Genomic DNA, 24,307 nt, shown 5'->3' on the forward strand with positions numbered 1-24,307 from the left:
ACAGACAGGGACCATCTCCTCTTTCTGGGTTTGTCCAGTGTCCAGAGCAACGGGTTCTTTGACCTACTGCAGCTATTAAAATTGCTACAAATTTTCACTGGCCCTGCAGAAGTTAAGCTTCTTTGCAAATCCCAGTGAAAATCTGTAAAGAATCTGAAAGGTATTTTAAAATACTCGCTTGCTATCCAGAATTTCCGCAGCTTGGCAACATGCTGTGCCGGTCCTCAGTTTGGCCCACAGCACTGTCAAAGCAGGAGTTGAACATAAATTTCCAGAAGTGAACTTTCTCAAAGTGGAGCTTTAGTTCAGACACATCTCTAAAGATAACATTTAAATCAAATCCGCTAAAAGATATTATGAAGTGTTATGGTGATAGTTGGTAACATATATCCACTCCTCCCTCTATCCTTTCATCGGTTTGATCCCTCCCATACTCTCTCTAGTGATCACATATGAGGTGAGTCAGTGCCTGAAGATGCTTGGTGCTGATGCCAAAGGGGAGTTTTTCACTAAAAAAACATTCTTTTACCATTCCTTCATTGGCACAAAGCATATACCAATGCTTAGATCATGTTGCAGCCTCTGTATATGAATGTGCCAAAAGAAAGTTTATCTTTTTTGGAGGAAAGCTTATAGCAAGGCCTGGTTTATTTTTGTTCTGTTTTTGGATGAAGAAAAGAACAAAGCTTTTAAATGCATTATCTTTATTTGTCTGTCGTAGTTGTGTTGTGTTCAAAGATCAGGATAGGCCAATTGAGTCTAACACTAAGATCTGACTCAATTTAAGAACATGGTTGCAGTCAGGGAAGCACAAAGGAAAACAAACCATTTCCAAGCAGTGGAATTGTCAGGACCAGGTCTAGTCGAGTTTTGGACAGATTCTAATGCCCAAAATGCTTGGAATTCCTGCGTTGGCACAAGCACGAGAATTTAGTGGTGCTAAAACAGAAACAAGAAAGAGATATTTTCGGTGACAAGTTCCCAGTATCCAGCAAGGAAAAGTCTGTTAATTACACAAACAGATATTTCCATCCCCAATTATGGCCCTGTTCAAGGCTCCCGTTGGTCTGAATGGGTACCGTGTAAAACTTTTACGGTATAACTCAAAGCGAGGAAATATCTGTGTGACTTTAAATCACCTTTGTGTTCCTGCTTTCCTATAGCCAGGGTACACCAGGCAGCATCCTGGCTTATGCTAGATATATTTTGGGACCATTATATCATCAGGGCACAAGTTGGGTACAACTGTTACACAGTTGCTTCCTCTGTGACCCTGGACAAACCACTTTGGGTCAGCTGTTCCAGGTATTTAAATGCCTAAAGATGAGAAAGGTGTTTCACAGGATTTTCCAAAGCATCATAGGGCCTTACACTTTTAATCCTACTAGGCAATTTACTCCTCCTCTCTAAAACGGGGCAATATGTTGCTACCTCACAATGGTGCCACAGGGATTTAGGTAGGAAGGATAGAAAGGTGCTCGGATGCTGCCTGTAATGGAAGGTTTACGTTCTGTTCTTGCTCCTTACCTTCAGTCTTTACAAGCTTGTAGATAGGCAGACCTCTGCAGAGATTCTCAATGGCTTTACCATAGATTAACCATTCCTTCACATTTGCAAATACTGATTTGCCGGTATCATACTGTACCCACAGATTATTTGGGGAGTATATTTTCTTCAAAGTCTAAAGAGAAAATGTTAAATATCATCAGCAATGTAGCTTTGGTTTCAGTCTACTAACACGTCCTGTGAGAAAATCCCAAAATCTAAAATTATCTTTCTTTGGTCTCATACAAAGCATTAGCTGAGAAAGCTACAAGCTGTTAAAAAATAATACATATTTTTTATCTATTTGTAAACAAAGTTCACTAGACAGTAATTCTATCAACATAGCAAAATTGAACTGCATTAATGTAATAACAAATTATGTTAATTGACTGTGATACAGTTAAACAGTTTGCACATATGTTCATCCTCCCAGTCTGTAGAGGCATTTTAAAAACTGCATTGGTACATTCTGCTGTAGAAGTTCTACTGTTAGACTGTCATAAAATGGGCCAGAGCTGACGCTCATCTCCAGGCAATACTCCCAATCACCTTCATGAAAGTTTTGCCCCAGTAGGAAAGTCACAGTCTGCTCAAAGTAAACTGATTTCCAAATTCTGTTCTGAAAACAAAATAACTTCAAGTATCTCATCCCTAAAACATTAGCACGACAATGAAAAAAAAAGGAAAAAGCTTGTGTGAATTCATATTAGGACTACCCAAAAGTATTCAAACACACTATTTCCACAGACACAGGATCTTACAGTTCTAACTGTAACCACCACCCACTATAAAACTGCTGGGTGGGCCACGATTGCTCATTATTTTAAAATAATATTGTATATGATATTCCCTTGAAGTTTTATCTTGCCAGTTCTCTGTTTCATCATTGCAAATCCAATAAAATAGGTTCCTAAGAACAACAGCTGTCCTTAATGGTAGAATGGAGGGCTTCTATCATACCACCCAACAACGCAACTTTCTTATATACAGTACAAGATTCTCCATAAAATCACCTGTTTCTCAAATGCCAGGCGTCCAATTTCTCGCAGCTCTGGGATGGAATCTTTCTCTATTTTCAGGATAAAGCAGGCATTCCGTGAAAACACCCTTGTTGCAACATAGCCCTATGATAAAAAATTAAATATAATTAAATTCATTAAAAACAGCTACCACCCACATTTGGTGATTCCCCCTATTCTTTAGGGTGAACAAATAACGTAAAGTCGCTACACTGCTTATCATGACTTTGCAGTTACACTGTCACCTTTGGAGAATGGAAGCAGCCTCCCTATATTAATGTATATCTATAATAGTGAAATTATCTTCTTCCATGGACTTCTGCTGTACTTGTTACACATGAGTGATGGTGGCCTGATCTTGACTCTGTTGCATTGCAGTCAATGATATTTTTCTCCCTTTCATGAACAACCACCATGGGTTTCATTACAAGTCTTATCTAAACAATTGCATCATCATATGTGTGGGACAAAGAGATGGCATAAGGGGAGGAGAAGTGATGGAAGTGTGAAAAGAAAGAGTTTCAAGACAACTCATGATGACAATACACCAAAATAATTTCTCTATATTTAAAAATTCCTCACAGAGATTGTTTGAGTCTAGGCAGATTCTTGGATTTACTTACATGCCAGTAGTCAAAAATGGTATCAGAGGAGTACTCCCCAGCACGGACATGGACATCAGCTAAGTACTTCTCATTGTCGATACTCATAGTTGCAGTGACCAAAGCATTGCCAGGTTCTTCCAGGTAGAAGATCTTTGGTACAAAACACAAAATAGTTGTTCATCATTATTGGCCTTGTATCTTTAAAAGGTACAATATAAATGAAAGTGTTTCCTCTCAAATAATCAAATGTGATTGTTTCACAAATCCTAAGTCTCTTTACAACTCTCTGGCAACCTCAGGAGGCCCTCGAGGTGGAGGTTAGTTGCCCAAGAGTTCAATTCAGGGTGGGAGAGGAGGGAACAAAGCCACATTGCAGGAAAAGGTGAACAACATGGGGCAGCCTAGTCATTGTGTGTGGCAGCAGAGATTGTCATGACAGAAGTCTGCGATGGTCTCCAAATCTTAGCTTGAGCTAACGGGCTACCCCCCTAGAATTTCCTGTTGCTATACAGCTGCACAGAACTACCTCTTTGGCTTGTATGATTGTCTCCTTTGGCAAAGGCTATTTTTCCTCTGTCCTTAGCAATAAGCATCTTGTTAGTTTCTTCTGTGCTTTTCTTCCTATTATATTCCCCCATGCCCAAGAATCTAATGCATTTTAAACAAGTACATGCAGTAGAAGGCTTGTCAGTCTACTTACTTGTGCTGCGGAAGTCTGAATCCAAAAGACTCCCAGCAAAGCGACAATTGCAGCCTGTAAAAAGAATAAGCATTAATACTCAACAGAAACATAGGGCAGTGCCACACCAGCAGGACAGAGCTCAATAAAACATAATAAATCATACTTCTGAACAGGGATTAAGTTCTGCATTCTTTGCTCAGATGGTGCTTCCACTGAGTTCAAGGAGGTTATTGCACATGTAAGAAATGTAATTTCCCCCTGAACAACAGAAGAAACAATATACAGGTCATATCATTAGTCCCAGTACTGCACCCCTTGTTAGAACATCCTCTTTCTGTATTTTTTTCTTTTAGAAAGGAACTTTCTAAAATATAAATTCAATAAAAATGTGTATACTCACAAAACTCTTCATTTTTCTTTCAGATAAGAACAAGAGGCTGCAGAAAGTGAAAATGGAAAAGAATCCCAGAGACATTCAACTTTTATATCTTACTGTAGGTGTGGGAGACATTTGACAAACGTTCTTCATGACTCAAGCAATTCCATATCTACATGCCACACCATGGCAAGCCTCTTTATCTGAATATTGGGCTGGCATAGATAACCTGATCCTGATACGTCAAAAGCACTCAATAAGTCAGCTTTTGTAAAATTAATCACTCTAAAAATGGCTATTGTTTGCTGGTTTAAACTCTGGAGGAGTTTCAACTCTTGCTGGTTCAAGCTTTTAGTATTTAACAGGATACTTATCCAGAATTAAATGATATCAGGAAAGACTCTGTTATTCAGTTATTCAGCTGTACTTTGTCTTCTGAAATATAATTCCTGGCCACCTGATACTCTGCAGACAAATCCTGGAAAGAAATACCTATATCACGGTAGCCTAAGTGCCAGCTAATGAGCAGACCAACTTTACATCCATTTCCTCCAACTAATATGTGCACGGCCTTTTCTAACAAAAAGTGCTGCTCATTTTTGATTAGTTGCCATGATGCATATCACACGTATTTATATTACTGACACTGTCAGGGATGATAATTGTGCTTCAGAGACACAAGCTGAATAACTACTAGTGTCTCCAGTACAAAAAGGAGCAAAACGAAACACAAGAAGATGTGTGGTTTGCCCAAGGTCATGAGTCAAAATGAGCCGGATGGGGATTCTTTCTTTAAAGCTAACACTATTCTCTGTATTTTATCAAAAACACACTGATCATATAATATTGTGATAAGAAATGTTCTCCTATGAGTATGACCTTGTCTGGACTCCTTATTTCATCTCCTGCTGACTTCAACATCAGCCAGTGCAGGTACTTTGAGGAATCACACTCTACTTTTTACAAGAATATCACAATTGAGGCCTGTTCTCTTGTGATGAAACGAGAGTGTAAAGTAACAGCCAACAAATTTCTGTAATGTCAGTCATCAGAAAAGAGGTGAAAGAGGTTGTATGTAAATCTAGCCCTACAAACAGGCCTCAATGAAAAGAGGAAATTGCACATATTTGCTTTATTCCACATAACTTAGCACAAAAAAATGTGATCTTGAGTGTAGCAAAGCCATGCTGCTCAGCAATATATCAGGATATATGAACAGACACCAAACTCATGTGACAAGCGTGGTTAGATAAGACTAAATTAGATCAGATTGATGCTACCCTCCCATTGAAAGCTGCCCCTCCCCATTCTTCTCAAATGATTCTTTGTTTGCAAGATTACCATTATGTTGGAAATACTCACAAAACAGATTTTAGTAGTCAAATGAGTCTTCCACATGTGATCATAGTAGGATTCAGGCACTGCAAGCTAAAATTAAAAGTTGAAATTAACTTTTCGTTAATCATTATGGCTTCATATTCTAATTTCTTTTGAGATACTTTCATAGTGTTGAAGCATGAGCTTAAACATGGACACACACTTCTATGCCAGCATGAGCATGGACACACACTTCTACACATGTAAGAGAAGAGCAATATGCAAAATCAGCAGTACTTAGTGAAGGAGAATTATAACAGTAGCCATTATCTCACTGATGATTTTCACCTTATATTGGACTAGGTGAAATCTTATGATCCAGTTATATGAGGCCAAAAAATAAAGATTAATTTCTAAAGAGAATTTTACTAATTAACTTTATTACAAGAGAGAAGATATTTTTAGTTGACTCAGGTCTGTTACTCAAGGTGAGCCTGTATATCCCTCCAATAGGAGGGCCCTGCTTTTTGGAGACTTTTTGTCCGCAGTGAATCTGCACATCTCCCATTAATACACCTGAAATTTGCATGCGTTCACCGAGGGGCAAGACTATGCCACTTTCCTTTAAGTGCTCATCTAATTTAAATAACTGAAGTAAACAGCTGCATAAGAGGGGCTATAAGATGCTCTAATTTCCTTGAACAGAATTTTCACTTCTGTCAGTCCTCAGGTGGAGTGAGGTTTGGCTTAGGAAGAGACTGGTGCAGTCTCAGAACTCCTTAGTGAATCTGAACTTTTATGGTGATACTCACATTTCTCAAGGTAGTCTTCTTGCGTTGGACACATTCGATCTAAGAGGGTTTCCCCTTAGATCACTTTCTCTCAAGTGTTACACTTGGGGTCAGATTGCCATATCAGCACAGAGGAGCTCGGAGGAAATGGAATTTGAGTAATGTTTGGAACAAAGCAATATGTTCTGCAAGTCATTGTTACAACACAGCAATGTTAATTATTGTCACAGGAAACTGTTAACTTCTTTGATATTTTCATAAGGCCAAATATTTTCAAGTTCATTCTAATTTACTGCAGTGAAATATGATTAAACTACAGAATGACTTGCAATTTACATAAGTAAAATTGCAAGGAGAATTTGGCCCACCATTTGGCACCATCATCCACTAAAAATAATTTAAACAAAAGAACCTTGAACATAGATTGAAACGTATACTTATACAATTTCAGTTCAAGTCTGATTAGGAATTTCAACACATAAGGCAGATTCATTCAATCTAATTCAGGTGGGAATAATGCTGGCATAGAAAAAAAAACTCTCCTGGAAACTCATGGTTTTTTTCAGGTACTTTTGATAAATATTTGCTTTATCAGGGAGTGAGAAAGTAGTGGGAGGAATGTAAAAAAAAAATCAAGCAACACCTCAAAAATCAACAAAATTCTCTGCACTTAACTTTGCATACAACTGGCCACACTTATATTGGATCAAGAAAGGGTGACACAGCCTAGAAAATTCTGTGTGGCCAAGGGTCAGGTCAAGCAGAATTTAATCAAATGAGTAGTCAAAAGCCAAGCTTCTAGGACCAATCCAACAATAATTTCAGTAGTTTTACTCTCGCTAGAAAATGACATAAGCAAAAACATGCGAAAATGTAAGTATGTGTGTGCAAAACAAAACACTGATTTGAGAATAGGGTTAAAATTCATATAGTTCTTAGCCATAACAGTTTGCTATATATTGATAAAACAATTTAGTAAAGAAAAAGAGAATGCTTTGGGCAAAGCTTTAAAAATGAGACAGAGAGATACAAGCTTGTACTGGGTAAAGAACAGAACCTTATACAGTAAGACTCCCCCTCCTTCCCCTTTTTCCTGGCTTCTTCTATTGTAATTAGTTTCTTAAGCTTGTCTTGATGTCAAATGCTCTAGCTGTGTATGTTTGCCATATAAGCTATTTAAGTAATCAAAAGTTGATGGAGGATTTGGAGATTCAAACTTCCAAGTGTGACACATTATTATAATAGCCAAATTGGCCATGGTTGTTGCAACAAATGGACAAAGCTGCTTTCCAGCTCATTGCTGATGACACCACAGGGATTAGCATAATATAGTTCTATTTCTCAATGCCTTTCTCATGAGAACTAGTTGATTAATTAGGTATTCAGAGACTACGAGAAGATTTTGTGACATAGAAAATAGACTATTCTGTGTGTGTTCAATCTCGGAGGCTAAACACATACCTGTCTCCACTTGGCATCCACAAATCATTTCACTTAGTAACTTACTGTTTTCATTCACCATTATTTTATACCTCATGCAAAATGCAAAGTGGGTGCAAAATGGACGTGGAAAAACAGAGTTCTCCACTCACAAGCAAACAAGGCAAATAACTCATCCTATAGAGTGGTTCTATATATAATTACCAAATTCAAATAAACATTAAAAAAGATCTACTTGCTACATAATAATTGATTTAAATGCCCATTGTTACTGCTTCCCCTTTACCCAGGTTTTGTTATCTCTAGTTTATGGTTCAGTTTCCAGAATTAGCCCTCAGCTTGTAATCAGATTCTCTTTCTGTTAAGAATCTCTGTAAAAATACAGAGGCCAGGCCTCAAGACCGGTAAGCAGATCCTAAAAGACAGAACAGTGCTGAAAAGATTCAGAAAGGAAGGCAAACAGAAGAAGAACTCAATAATTTCTATGATTTAGAGCTAATCTCATGATTTCTGGAGACACAACAATGCCTTTTAAATGAATGGATGTGGAAATCTTGCTGTTTTAAAAATTTTATGAACTGTGGATAAAAACAATTAGGCTGAGTCCTTTGTCACGTAGGCACAAAATGTCACTAGGAATTTTTTCTTATTAAGCACCAGTTTTCTGATTCTGATTAAATTTTTTTAGAAGTTATTATTAAATATATTAAAATTACCATGAAAAGTTTTCTTTCATCTTCCCATTTGCAAGGAATTCAATCAGACCGGTATCAAAGCCTGCTGTTATCAGAATAGTATCACAGGAAGGACGTCATGATTTTGTGAGCAGAGGATACCTGCCAGGAACATAAACAAATATTTTAACGTTTAACTTGGGCATGTTAGTGTATAAAAAGTAAAAGTACACATCAATTACCAGCAGAACTTGCCTTTCCTACCATCAAAATGAAGTTCACCATAAGTATGTGCATCACTTTCTCATAAAAGTGTTAAAGCTGGACAGTTTTAAAGTTATTTTGAGTCTCTCTTGGCACTTACTGAACTATATTGCTGGTTTCCGTAGGGATTACACAGTAAAATGGGCAAAAGTTTTGGGACTGCACTGGTGAAATTTCTTATACGGCAGTGATTTCACTCCATATGCCTACTCAAACCTGAAAGAGGGAAGTGCTCTGATACCAGGGCGATGTGCACATGTAAGATCTAGAAAGGGCAATATTCTCTTACTCATAACTTCTAGGTGCGAGTCATAAATAGTCTTACTGGGCACAGCTGTCTGATCAGAGTGCAGGAGAAGAACCATGAGATGTGAGACTCCAAGTGCATGACTGTGAAGCACAGTGGTACTTATGGCAGTCTTCAATTGTTGCAGGATAAATTCCAAAATGTTAGTGCTAAATATTCTGAGTTACGCTTGGATCTCACTCATAAAAAAGCCTCTCCTTTGAAGTCAACAAATTTTGGGACTGATTCAGTATTTGAGGGACTGTCTCCAAGAGAATAATTGTTAACAGTAACTATTACTATAAAACAATTTATCATAGCAATCTTAAATCTTACATAAAAATATATTGGCAGTAGTTTTGACCTTAGAGAAATCTGAACAACAAATGAGAGTCACTGTAACTGTAGTATCTTAAAAAGCAGTAACAAAATGTTTAACATTATGGTTTTCTGTACAGAAAAAGATTATGCTTGCCTTTATACTATTATCTCTGTTTGGCAGCATGAAATGTATTATGAGGACGCTCAAGTCGCATTTCTGCAGTGTTCCAAGCACAGAGCTGAACTGAGTACCCATATTCTAACTGTTCATGAGTAGGTGCTCATGCACATGGACGTTACATGGATCTGCTCCACGCCTGAAATCCAAAAGCTCAGAGGGAATAGTTCACTGCCTTTTAAAAAATGAAAAATTTCAGCCCAGCTTTTTCCAAGGAGTCTACTGTGTTTAAACGATCTTCTTACCTGGGCAAAATACACTGCTAAGGTTAACAGCAATTTATATGATTTTTTTTTTATCTGATTTATGGTCATTTTAACACAATTTCTTCAGCATATTTAAATACTCTTCAGCTAGACCCAACTTCAGAAAAGTGTGGAGCACGTATGGAAAGCTAAACAGGAAGTCAAACTTATTTTAAGACAGCACATAACTTGATGCAATATGAGCAGTCACAGTGTTAGCGTGGTAAATTCCAAATGTTCGTTTCAGGTTGTGATTGTTACTCTTCTTGGAATTTTCCTGGCTCCAGCTCTTGCTAACAGTGTAAGTATAATGCTATGCATACTTATATACTGCTGCCATAAGAACCAGTGGCCTTTAGTTTCAACTTCTGAAAAGCATGTTTCTGAAAATGAAGCCGAATTCTCTGTAAAATCTGAAACTTAGAATGAAACTGCATAACAAAACATTTAACTAGTCAATATATTGAGGGAAAAAGTCAGTTGCTAGATATGAAATGAACAACAAAATCTGTCTTGAGATTAGCATAAACAGTAAAAGTAATTGTGTGGAGATAGAATGGTAGCATAAAGGATCTGATCACAAAATACACTGAAATACTATAGTTACTGTCCGTCTGCCTGCAGGTTCCTGCTGGGGAAAGGACAATAAGAAAGTATTTTACTTTTCACGGATTTTTTTCTTGCAAGTTTGAGGCAGAACATCCAATTTAGTTTTTAACTTTAAAGGCAATTCTCCAGTGTTTAAACAAAACAATCTTTCCACGTGGTCTAAAAGGCATTTTGTACCGGGGAGGGGGATGTTTTTAACGCTTGTCTATCTTCATAAGGCAGATGCATCAGATGTGTATGAAACCCAGGATTAGGTAAAGCCTGAATATAGGGTTTGACAAAACACTACTAATGGCTTCCCAGCCTCTCCTCTAAGGCTGGAATTTATCCTTCCTTTAATCTGGTCTGTAAGAACAATGATTTTCCAAAATGCGGTTATCAGAGCAATACATTGACAGACCATCAATAAGCTACAAAACTAAATCCTTATCTTCTCTAATCGTTTTCAAAAATCAAAATGTCAAGAAAAACAATAAGGGGAACAATGATGGAAATTCACACCAGACTTTGAGCATCGATAAGGACAACCTTGTGGTCAACATTGACTCAAACGATGGTTCCAACTCCTGGAATTCTGTCTGGGACTACAACACTGTAAGTGGCAGCCACCACGGCTCAAACACCTTTTCTGCAAGTTATTCCTTCTGCTTGCAAAGATCGTGATATAAGCCCATAGTAAATGGGCACTGCTGTTACTCTGTTGGTCTTTTCTTGATTGAGGCCTATACAAGAACAACCAGACTCAGGAAATTTTCTGAAGAAATAATGACCTGAGTTGTCAAAGTGCACAACTGCTGCATGAGTTAAGCAAACACCATACAAAGCTGCAAACTTGCTTTGTCTCATGCTACTGAGAAATCTAAGTTTGGACTTCGATTAGCGCTGGAATAGAACCAAACATTTTTTCCAAAACACCTCAGCTTCAACAAGAGTTAATGAGATTTTACAGTAGGCGCTTTGAAAGTGTTCCCATTGAACCATTTTATTTATTTCTGTTATACTGTATGCTGCACTGATCTTCTTAGCAGTCAGTTTCTTCATCTGACTTAAGCAGGGTAACATATACATATCGCATTACTGGAGAAGGAAATATATTTTACCTTTGATTAAAGTCCCTCGTCAAGCTCCATGACACATTGACTTAGACAATATAATTGAACAACATTATTTTCCTTCTCTATAATTATTTGTACTGTATAAAGCCACTTCTTACAGTGCTTCTGTCATTCCACTTCTCTTTTACTGTAAGTTTTGTTTGCGACAAATGAGAAAAGTTATTTTAAAAGCGCCGAATCTCTTGCACTTTTTTTTTTTATATATATATTTATAATAGGGCTTTGCTGCAACCAGGGTATCTTCGAAAAAGACCTGCATCCTTAGTAAAATAGACACAAATATTTCTCCTTTTACTGAACTGGTTCCTCCACTGCCTCCAGGAGACGAGGTAAGATGGTGAAGGAAAGTGGTGAGAAATCTAATTAAACGCCTGAGAAAAGTATACATTCTACAACTGCAAAGTGGAAAAAAAGCACCAAGAGGTGAGCAAAAGTTTCTCAGAAAGACTGAACCACTCTAAAAATTTAATCTCTAGTCTCTCAAAAGTTATGCTGTACATAAATAATCCCTTCCCCGTTAAGATGGGCGTGTGGATTCTGAATGCTATTTCTGTTTTTTTCTAAATGCTGTTTTCTGGGTTTGTTTCTTTGATGCTTATGTGTTTGCTCCTCAGCCACTTCCAGTATCCGAGTATCACTTCATTGTGACGAGAAGGAGAGTTGGAAACCTGGCCCCGTATGGAAAACCCATTCAAGCTCTGTGCAGAGGAATTCCCGCTTACTTGGCTTACCCAGCTCCACGTGAGTATGTTTGTAACTAATGTTTACCAAAATAAAGATTAAAAAGCTTCTAAATAAAGATTAAATAAAGATTTAAGTAAAGACTAATAAGCAATTGAAATAATTATTTAAACTGTAATGCATTTCTGCAGCTTTTTATAAATTTGTGAATCTGTATGTAAGGAGAAAAAAAAAAAAAGGCAGATCTGTCACTCTCCTGAGTACAACTGAACTAAGATCAGGCCATTACAGGAAGGCTTTGGCCTCTAATTGTTGATATGAGTCTGAATTTTTCACGAACCTTCATGCATACGCAATACGTTGATGCCCTAGCTGCCACAGGTCCTGCCACAGCAGGATTTTGAAATTCAGAACCCAAATTTGTAATTTACTTGTTCAATTTTTTGTTTTAAAAGGCTGCACTAACAGCTGCTTATAGGACAAATTTAGAAAGAGGCAGCTCAATTACTAAATTGAGAATTTGTTAAGTTTGACATTTTTTGGTGGAAGACCACTGTGTTGGAAAATTTTCACCTAGTTTGCTCTCATATTTTCTTAGTCCAAATCTGATATGAGTTTTGGTGTTCCTTCCTTTCAGCATCAAACTTTTTAAAACAAGATGTCCCATGTTTGAAAACATGGATGAACAAAGTGATTTTAAATTACTGTCCTCACTATTGGTAAAATTTTTGCTGATGAAGTCTTGAGGAAGAGAATTTACATAACACTGTATCCACAATGAAGATTTTTTTCCTGACAATCTTATCCTGATCACATTTTCAATCATTTCTTTATCTGTCTCTCTTCTGCTCTGTGTGTAGGCTATTGTCTCTCAATAAAATTTATCATTAACCTGCACTGGCTTGCGTTGTGATTTCATTAAGCCTTGAAAAAAATATATAAGCAATTCTAAAGACAAGTTGTTAAACTAGTGTTCTTGCAGAATTCCAATTCAAGCATTTAAATCTGATCCTGTAGAATTTCTCAGTGAGATTTCATTTCCTGCCTTAAGCAATTATTTATCATTGCCAAAAGCTAATGGTGTTTTCTCCTGCATAACTGTATTTGAAATAATAATAACTGAAATACACATGTATGAAAATAAGCATATGACTTATTTTAATTTATTATTAAAATAATAAATATTACAGTCTTTTGTTATAAAAATAATAAACATAGTACATTATGGCCAATTACAAGTAGACAGATGTATTATTGGTCTAATAAGCATAGAAATCCAGCTGTCAATATAGGAGAATTAATAAGTGTACTACTGAAATGCAAACACTTTGTAGTCGAATATAGCTGTTATTTAACAATATTTGATAAAACTTTAACACAGGAAACAGAAAAGTATACCTTAACCAATTGAAAGTGCAGCTGGAAATTTGAGAGAACAAAAATGTAATAAGGCCAAAACTACAGAAAAATGGGACTAATTTGTTCTGCAGGTCTGAAAGGATTAATTCAGTAACTGGGGCTGACTGGACAGTATCAGATTTTCACCCTCCTTCCCTGTTCAGAGGCCCTTTTATTGGGATTAGAAAGGAGTCAATCTAAGAGACACTTTCCTGTTCAGAAATAGTCAAGGGCTATTCTAAACCAAGGATGTGGCAGCCTGTCCTGTGCAGTCAAATGTTTGTTGGGTCCGCGGTAGTTAAATTAAAATCAAAGCTTGGCTGCCTGCACCCCCAGCCCCCCAATATTTTAACACCTCCAAAGAAAAGTAACCATATGGCTGCACTATTTAAACAAAGCTCCCAGCTGCTTTGCCCAGGGTTTCTGGAGAGAATCTCCTCTCCTTTTCCAGCTTTACACTGCATTTTCTTTGAGATAAAGCAAGCAAAGCCCTCTTTACTTAACTGATAGCTTGTCACTGGGAAATGTCTCTCTGGGGGCCTTCTAGCCCCTGAAGAATATGGGCAAGGCTCTATAAGGGATAGTGACTTAAAGCCCCCTGAGCTTGCAGGGATCTGACCTGGGCAGCATGCACGGTGCAGCACAGCATCATGCTGTCCTAGCAGTCACGGTCCAGGGTGATGTAGGGATACCCTGCAATAATAACACAAAAAAGTCAAATATTTAATACAGCTAAAGCAGCAGTTTGTTTCCCCAGTGAAGCAGCTGTCATAGGTAAACTTAAGGGCAGCGCAGTTTTCAGACGAAGCACAGTTAAGTGAATTTTCCAAACCTCAGGATTTTAGTTTCAATATTACATTTTGGCTGTTTTTTTGGTGTAATTAGGAAGTCATTATATTTCACGATGCTCATTATTCAGTTTAGACTATATATTGGAATTGAAACAGGTTTAAACTTATCAGAAAGAGAAAGAGTTGCTGTACAAAACAGAGATTGCTAACTGGGGACATGACAGCAAAGTCTCCATTGAATCAGAAGAGACATCAAAACTGTGACTCTCAGTGAAATGACCATATAAGTAAAGAGATATATGGATATTCTTAATAGTGCAGAAAACTGGAACTGCAAACCGTGCAATAAAAGGTCCTTCTCAACAAAGAACGGGCCTGAGCTTTTTTGCTAAACACAGTTTCCTCGATCTGCAACAATTTTAATTCTCTGAGGGCAACACATTAGCATGTCAAATCAGTATTACAGATTCACAGGTTATTATATTACGATCTGCAGCTCTGATTTTCTTCTTAACCCACAGAAGACAGACTGGGAGGATTCCGTTTTATTTACCTCTTAAAAACAAAGAAGGAAAAAATAAAGCTGCTCATACTGACAGAGAAAAGTTCAAAAGTGTGACCCGAGTATCATTAAAAAGCCATAAAACCACTTAATAAATGTATTTTAACAACCTTGTGTATTGTAAGACAAATTCAGGACGCTGAGAGAACCTGATTTGTGAGTCTTTTTTTTTTTTTTAAGGTAAAAACCAGGTAGCATCCTTACTTGAGCCATTAACAGCAGGTATAATGGCAATCTTTCAGAAAAAGGCCACAAAGACCCCAAAACGGATAAAGCAGGCATGGTACAGGGCAGCCAGGGCTGCTCTCCGCAAGGCGGCTACGGCGCGGCGGTGCCCCCTCAGGCGCGTTTTCCCGCCCTTTTTCCCGACCGTTAGCGCCGACCGTTAGTTCCCTCCTCGTCACGCGCCCGCCTCGCGCCTCAGACACCCGGCGCCTCCTCCGGGCTGCCTTCCCCCCTCGCTCCAACTCAACTCAGGCAAGCTTTTTGATTTCTTCAGCAAAGCAAAGGCTTAATTCCTCTGGGGCACGGGCTTTCCTCACTTTTCTCCTCGGGGATTTTCCCTCCACTGCCGCGCGGCGGTGGCGGCTGCCGTTTGCCCTCAGAACCCGTGCACGACACGCGTGGCTCTGCTCAGATTCGTACAGGGGCTGTTGCTTGCAAAGAATATATCACCTCTATTTAGCATAGTGGTATTTAATAAGAACACCCCTTGGAGATTGGCGGACTTGGCCTCAGCGAAATTGAAAGCAGAGTTTGATTTAATGTACTTGCAGCACTGGCTATAAATCTTTTTTATATATTTAAAAATGCCTTGTTTTTGGAAGATGTACTGAATTCCAGTTGGAAAGTAATTTGTGATCTTTACAATGATTTCCTTCAACAGATACAGAATCACACTAATACCACACAGAAGAATCAAGCTGAGCAACTTGAGGCAAAAAAAATTCTTATTCAAAAACCTCCCTAAGTGAATCATAATCTCTTTCAATAAATATTTGCTTCACTGCAAAAGATGAGCTGAGGTAAGATTAAAAATTTTCTTGCCACCGTCTAGAAAAACAACAAAAAAATGCCCAGATATTTGCACTTGTGTGTTATATTTCAGCTGAAATTTCCTCTTCATTGAAAAACATAGTTTCAGTGGCAATAAATCCTCTCATTGCTGTATTTGGGCCATATATTTTGGTGGACTCTGAGAATGTATGGTAAATTATAATAATATTTGAAGGTACAAAGACTAATGTATTTGTGTTCATCTAATGTAAAGCTAATGTATTTGTAACTGGGCTGGGTTAGAGGATGCGACACAGCTATGCATACACACCTATGGACATAGCTATTTACTCACAGACACAGGAACGAAACCTGCTGACCAAGTCCATTTGCAGAACTGAACATCTTGAATGCTTTCTCTGGGGTCCCAGCGTCTATGGACTGGGATTAGTCTGTAAGAGGTGTCAAGTCCAGTGAATGTATAATGGCTTTGTTGCTTTCCAATTCCCAGGCCAGTATTTCTTCTAAGTCACACCAGGACTCACTAGAAAACCCGCCCACAAATTTTAGGATACATTATGATCATTTTTTTCCAGACAAAGCTCCACAAGGATAGCAGGAAGATAAAAGCATCCGTTTGACCCTGTTCATGTGGAATGAGATATATTCATGTGGCTTCGCTTCATATACGGCTATTGGAGCACTTTAAAAAAAAAAAAAAACCCTCAGTATTATAATTTTTACAATGCAAATAGGGTGGTTTACCTTGGTTACTTGGGCAAGAAATTAGTTCCCTTTACAAATTTTTTTGGATTTTAGTAGTTACCCTGATATTGCTCAAGTTCTGTGGGATTTTTCAAAAATAGTTAGAAAGTCAATACATATCAGAAAGTTATCATTAAACATATTGAATTTCTCACTGCAAACAGAACCTTATCTGGTAAATTTGTCAGGCTTTGGCAGGTCAGAATTTGCCAAGTACAACCCCCATATTTATGTAATAGTTATAGCAGGAAATAATGTTCACAGACATGCAGACATGGGCACAAATCCCTAGATAAGTTGATTTCAATATCTAACCATTCCACACCTAACATTGAGAACTAGCTCATATAAGGTCGAAGGTTAACATTCTTTTCAGCCGCACTGGCATCTGCTCTACAGTCAAAATGAAATCCACTGTGAGTATACATGCCATTTGCTTCTTATAAACTAAAACTCTGATCCAGAACCATTGCCTTTATACCCTAGGTGTGTTTGCCTATATCCATTTATAGCAGAAAGTTATTCTCCTCACAGATTTAGCTCCTTCAGAGAGCACAGCTCAGACCGTATTAACCTAAACAGATCAAGAGGTAAGGATTCTTGCAAAGATTTAGCTATATATTATTCAATCTCCAGGGAACCTAATCCAGAACCCATTGTTGTCAGTCATTTTGCAAAACTGGAGCAACACTGTAATGGATCTACCACTTGTAATTTTTAAATGCAGTAAATTTCTTTCTCCTCACTCATACAAAATCTCACTATACGAGTATGTAAATCCCTTCAGGAGAGTCTTCAGATTCGGCTCTTAAAGTAAACTACTCATACAGGTCTAGGTTAAATTGTTCTAGGGTAAAGTAAGGATGACTCAATTTAGATGACTGTTGTAATTCCAATATGAAAGAAAAAAGGGGGAGGGATGCAAGGAGTATACTTCAGCATCAGATTAGGAAAAAGTCGTTAGAAAGGATTCTCATGACCAGCTTTGTCAGACAGGCCTGCATTTACACTTCTATGCTTTCAATTTTCATTTCAGATTGTGATTACTGCACTTCTTGGACTCTTGCCGGCTCCTTCTCTTGCTGATAAGGTCAGTGTGGTGACCAAGGTATACATCGCTGCTCTGTTTCTGTCTTTCCTGCTTCTTGTTTTTTCCATTTTTTTCTGATCCTGCAGTGAAGACCTAAGGCCAGTTTTACTATATGGTCAAGCCACTATCATAGAGGAGAAGCAAGGCTTCCAAGAGTAAGAAGTAAAACTCGAGCATTTGAAGCTAGAAAAAGTTAGATTAAAGTGCAATTTTTCAACAGTAGGGCCATTAAACACTAAATCTTTACCAAGAAGAATTCCCCATTGCTGGAAACTTTCAAATCAAGGCTGAATATTTCCTGTGTTCAAACAAGAATGGGAGGACGTCCTGGGTTATGTGTGTGAAAATGAATCTGTGAACTCAAGAAGAAAACAGCAGCCACAGAACATGCCTCAGTTTCCACTGCCTTCTTACTGATCCCTACAGGCTTTATTCTTTAGCAGTTTGAAATGAGATGAAAGTCACTTAAGCACATCTCGGGCAAAAGTATCCAAACTAAAGGCCACAGTTATGCCCTGCATATACTCTTTTGCATTTTGCCCCATAAAGTCTAAGGCATGCACTGATTAATGTAGTAACAAAGGCATTAGACAATACTCACAGAGATTTGTCAACAGGATTAGGAGAAGGCCAGACTGAAAAAGAGCACAAGTTGAAAAGGGAACATTTTTCCATGTATTGCTTCAGCCCAAACTAGTTTGGAGTGCATGTCAGTATAATGTCTTGCAAGGAGAGTCTTTGAGGAGGAGCAAGGCCAATGAAAATACACTGCCTTGCCTCACAGATAAATACATAAAAAAATATATATATATTTTGCTTGCTCTATTTCACATGTATTTCTAATGAGAAAAGTAAGTATTTTACCTGGGTACTTTGGTTTAAAGCTGTACCTACCCAAGAAAAGTATATAAGGTCAATTCAAGACTTACGAATCTTTCTTGAAGATTTTGCATGTTTGTCAGTGAGTCTTACTTAGAGACAGAATAGAGACATTTGTAAGTATTTTAACAACCTCAAACTTCTATCAAATGGTTCTTACTATAGTACCTTTAGCTCCAGTTTGGTGAGGCACTGGCTATCCCTGGCTCCCATCAAATCGAATGGTGAAGAAAGGGCAAGAGATGCGAAAACAGAGTCAGAAAAAGAGGCCTTTTTTTCCCCAAGGTGGTAACTCCATCCTGTTGGACACTATTTTAGTTAAGTTTCATGCAAGCTCCTAAAGCCTTTACTCATTTTAAACTGTAACAGGAATAAAGCCATAATGAGAGCTGGTGTGGGATTTGCTTAGAATATGTGGGACTTTAGAGCACAACCGTGTCAGTATTCATTTTAGCTAATTAGAATGAGCTTTCTAAAAGCACTTTTACTGTAGGCGTCCTTAGAAGGAAACGATAAAGATCATGCTTCGTAGAGCTGTGTTTATGGAAAAGTAGAAAAACTAAGGACATGCTTACGGCCTTGCAAACCTACTTGCATTTGGCAGCTAAAAGATCTCCAGGGTGCATAGAAATTGCTTTTAATCTTTTCCATTCTACTTTACAGATTCTGCCTCTTGTCTTCCTTGTTATTTTTGTGAATCCAGCTTTTGCAAGTGAGGTAAGTGGAAGACCATATGTCATGTTTAACTTTTTTTTTCTTCTATGTATCTATTTTCCCATATTGTTTATGAGATGGCATTCTTATTAATTCAAGCCTGTAAACATGGATCTCAGAGTCATTCTCTGCTAATACATGCAGTGATTTTGTATTAGCGTAACAGCTCCATGGCGGCAGGATGGCAAGCGTTTTCCATTAAACTTGCTTCTCTTCTGCTCTTGCTCAGCATACAGACAGAATAATACTCAAGGGTAAACAAATTTTTGCATTTCATTTAAAATGCAAACTGCCACATTACCGTGAATAAACTGAAGTTAACTGTCCCAGTACTCTGGTTACTATATAACTTAGCTCATTAGAAAAAATAGCAGTGAGTTTTACTTCCTTTCCTGTTCTGCTGACATTGATTTTAATTAAATCAATTTGACAATCTGACACTGAAATCTAATGGAGCTGGTTTAACACTATAAGGAGGTAGGAAGAGACTGCCATGGTGTAAATTGTCTGGGCAGCTTTCCTTCTGTTTTCTTGTGACCATTCCTGCGCACAGTATTTCTGCAAAGGCCTGTGAAGGTCTTGAACAGGAAATCTGGCTTCATATGGAAATATGAGACAAGTTTATTACCAACAATTTGTCTTTTTATTCACAATCATTTTTAGTAGACCCTTACATGCCCGTAGAAACCAGGGTCTAGCAACTGTTGGATTAGACCTAACCTTAGCTTGGTCCAAGCAGTAATTATGACTGACAGTGGGCTATAAAATTAAGGTTGTTCTCAATGGGCTTTCTTCAGAGGTGGGTACTGATTCAAATCAGTTCTTCCCAATTCTGCACTATTAGTTTGAGCTTTCTTTTTGAGTACTATCCTTTGCTCAGACGCAGAAGCTATGGTTCAAGACAGACATTCCTATGGTTTGATACAGCATATGTCTGATGATAGATTTGTGTTTCTAGGCTATGCAATTTAGCAGTAAGGGAAATGGTGGGAGACTGTCTACCAGACAGTGAACATAAAATCATAATGTGACCATAGTCATAATTAACATTTATTCTGGAACATACTCTTCCCATGCAATTTTTGACTACAGCACGGCAAGGATCCAGAAAGGCACTTTAGTTGCTTTATGAATACCTTGCTTCAGTTTTCACAAGAAAAGTGCATAGTTCCAGCAGCTTAGAAGTGAGCTTCATTCCTTTGAGAGCTCCGATTCAAAATAAATCCTTAGACTTGAAAACAAGCAGACAGTCAATCCATCACTGCAAGAGGGAAAACTTAGCTCCTCTTTAAAGATCCCAGAAAACATCAGCCTCATTTTCAACTTCATAAGACCATTTCTTGTCAACATCTATAGCAAATAGCATTTCTTCATGAAACATGTTGGCTGAGAATTGCGTGTTGAAACACAAAAACCATTCTTGATCAAAAAGCCCACCTTTTATCTATTAACATAAGCAGTCCTAATAACATGCAATTTAAAAATAGCTTATGGCTAATATGTAATACAGGCTTCCAGGGATTGATTACAGATTGTTACAGAGTTCAACAAGTCAGGTAGTTGCTTATAACCATGGTTTATATGTTTCTATGAATTTCTGCACCACATGTATTCAACATTTTAACATCCATTTATCTTGATCAGAAGTGTTGCAACACTAACAGAGAACTGCTGAATTCTGCTTGACCCTTTTTGTATGGAGGATGAAGGAAAAAATGAATCCGTACCTCAGCCTTTGTTACTTCATCTGTCTGATGACTGTTCAAAGCTGATTCATATGGAGGAAACACCTTAAGCAAAATCTGCTAGTCAGGTTATCATACGTTATTAAAATATCCCTCCCTGCCCTTTTTTCCTTCCTCCGCTACTCACCCAATTCTGCCAAATCTTCACTGTCATTTTTGTGTCATCAAACCTGTTCCCATGGAAACACATTACAGGAAAATTGCTCCAAAATGACATTTCTGTATCAATAACTAATTTTACTGCTTAGCAAGCTCTCTAATATACTGCCATTGAAAGCCATAAGAGATGCAGTGGCTGAACACTCAGAAAAGATTAGACTCCTGAACCTCACAGACAAGTCTTGATGGAGCTTATAGGAAGAGGTAAAGCTCCATACTGGATATAGGTTAGAAAGATGGGCCAAGAGATTATATGTTGGACTGATTTTTGTGACTTAACAAGAACAGCTCAAAATTCAGAAACGCCTTTAAAATCTTGTGCCAAATTCCTTCTAGACGTCCGGTTTCAGGAGTGAAATGATATAAAGACATCTTAATTTTCCTGCTCCTCCTCCTACGCAGGAAGACAGGCAACAACAAAATTTCCCCAAAGGAGAAAACAGCCACACTGAGAACCTGAATATTGCAGAAGCGGTGCACGTGTCTCAGAACAACACTGTGCAAGACAGTCAGGAATGGGACATGTCTCCTGCCCTTTGTGCTATATGCTAGATTTAGGCACCTCCTGTGCTTATGTTGATAACATGGTGAGACATTAGACACCATTGCCCTGGGCACTGTCAAGACAGAGAGGAAGGGGCAGTCCTTCCTGCAAAGGACGTATGGCCTTTGGAGCATGAGCGAATACATCTGAAGTAACAATTCTTAACACGATGGTTGCATTCTCCATATTTACAGCAGTTTGAAATGAATGAGTCAGACACTGAAAATCCAACAATGCAGTAGGACTTATTTTTAAATCTCGTTAGAATTATGCGAAATGAAGTCAGTAGATCTGAATCTTTTATTCTCTGCAGCTTTGCTCCCTCCTGCTGGGCATCTGGGCTTACCCTTTTGCCTTAAGGCCTGTGGAAATCAAACTGCACAAGAACCTAATACCCATTTAAATAGGCAGTGCTCTGTCAGTGCTGCTTGCATATTCCCTTGCTCAAACCAAAGTTAGATGCATGGTTCTAGGTAAGCGAGAGCACAGTATTTAGACTCCATTTTTTCAGGGTGCATGCACTCTTAACAATCTTCCCAGAGGGTTAATTACTGCCATGTTAAGTATCTGATCACATTGAGCAGACTCATAAGGAGAATACTCAGTTTGCATTCTTGAGTCACAGAGGACTGAGAATCAGGACACCTGTGTTGTCGTTCGGACTTGCTCATTAGAGCATTCAAAAATTTGAAGCTCAAGCTCTCAGAAGATGCTTTTAATTGAGTGCTTTGATTTTGAGAAGGGAGGTTGCTTCAGCCACCTGATATTCAAAAATGCTAAAAGCCAGGAGCCCCTAATGCCTTCCTCACCATTTGGTCCAAATCTGGGATCAGTGGGAACCAGGCTGGTCTTTTTTGTGTAAATTTGATTATGCAAGAAGAGACACCTGTAATCATAGAAGCCCCTTTGAGTAAACTGGCCTGAATCTTGTCCGACTATAACGTGAACATTAAAATCAATTGCAGAGGCATTGCAAGAATGCCCTAGTGCTGGCAAATTGCTTGGAAATGGTTGAAGCAAAGGGAAACAAAAGGAATATACATGCAACACTGCTGAGGGAAGGGAGTTGAGATCTGCATAGCCTTATTATATAAGCCTATACTATACAGCATTAATGAAAGGGGACTACAACTCACTTGACTGCCCCCACCGCTCCTAGCTAGGTTTGGCTAGAAATAAAAACAAGACTTGGAAAGGAACACCATATGGCCTTCTTAGATCATGGCAGAATTATTCCCTACACTGTGTTTTCTAATGCTTTATTTGATTTTAATACATCACAGGGCATATATTTTCCTTTTCTATACTCAGCCTAACATTCTTCTCCAGGAAGAAGTTGCATATACATGCCATGAACTAGTAGCCCTTGTTAAAGGGCCAATGGAAAAAACTCTAATCACGAGGAAAATATTGCAATACATCCTTGCACATTACAGCAGAGACAATCAAAATCAAAGAAAGGCAAAGTCAGATAAAAGCAAGAGATAAAGGAGTTATTGATCCCATTGAAAAATTAGAGCATCCCAGAGAAGAAAAAGCCTCTTGGCCACTGGGTGTCAGCCTTGAATTGCATTTTACTGGAAATACAGTTTAAATGTAAAGGGGGCACCACTCATTACGCAGAATAGTCCACTATCCTCAAGGGAGATAAAACAATATAGCTCTACTGAAGTTAAAAGAGCTATGTTGATTTACATAACCTGCATGTATGGCCAGTGAATTTAAGGACACATCTACACTGAACATAGGGAAGTTACAATGCTGATATATTTGCGATAATAATATTAGTAATCAGTGCTGGCAGTTCATTAGATTTCATCTATCTGTGCAAAACAGCTGCATCTTTCCAAAGTGCCCTGAAAACTGAGGAATGGGATTGTGAGATCTTGACATAAACCGTTATCTACCTTACAGGTCAGACATTTGTGAGCCAAAGCAAACCAAAACCTGCCCACCTCCCCAGCTGCCAGGAAACCCCCAAAACAAGCGAGTGCTCACAAAACCCACACAATGCTGTCATCTATCAGCAACACTGCTGTGACCACAAACTGACAGAACCAACTTCTTCCCAGCTGTGATTTTTAGGAAAGGTCCTCCAGATATGTACAGGATAGTAGATGATAAAACAAGGAAATCTGCAGATGCTATTTAGCACTTTCCCCATCATTAACAATATGCAAATTCTATTCCTACACCAGGGGTACTAGTTGGAGCTTAATTAACTCTTTAACTACTGCATGCAGTTAAGACACTTTCCTTATCTCTTTCGTACAGAATACAACACACATGCTCTCCAAAAATTATTGTCTTCCATACAGAGCTACATTCTTCATAATATTTTTCTTTCTAATATTTTTAGCAAGCGAGGGACAGAGACAGGAATTTCCACTCTCCTTCCTGTCTCTCACATGGGCTGCCTATGAAGGAGCTGCTTTTCTCAGAGCATCGTGTTCATTTTGCCACTATTACCAGACCATAAACAGATAGATGTATTCTTAAGACGGACATATAGGAAA

The 24,307-nt window shown here is 38.2% G+C and overlaps 1 protein-coding gene across 1 annotated transcript; it reads right to left on the bottom strand.

Annotated features, from left to right (window-relative positions):
• Positions 1–701: 701 nt before the first annotated feature.
• GKN2 (gastrokine 2) lies at positions 702–4,352 on the bottom strand. Its single transcript, XM_013944564.2, has 6 exons — positions 4,252–4,352; positions 3,870–3,923; positions 3,188–3,319; positions 2,559–2,669; positions 1,528–1,681; positions 702–939 (listed from the first exon to the last, which is right to left on the bottom strand). Exons 1-6 carry the CDS (start codon positions 4,324–4,326, stop codon positions 860–862), a joined length of 606 nt encoding a protein of 201 aa, XP_013800018.2. The 5' UTR covers positions 4,327–4,352; the 3' UTR covers positions 702–859.
• Between the last annotated feature and the right edge of the window lie 19,955 nt (positions 4,353–24,307).

The sequence above is a fragment of the Apteryx mantelli genome, chromosome 29, assembly GCF_036417845.1.
Source record: "Apteryx mantelli isolate bAptMan1 chromosome 29, bAptMan1.hap1, whole genome shotgun sequence".
In the NCBI taxonomy this organism is placed as follows: Eukaryota; Metazoa; Chordata; class Aves; order Apterygiformes; family Apterygidae; genus Apteryx; species Apteryx mantelli.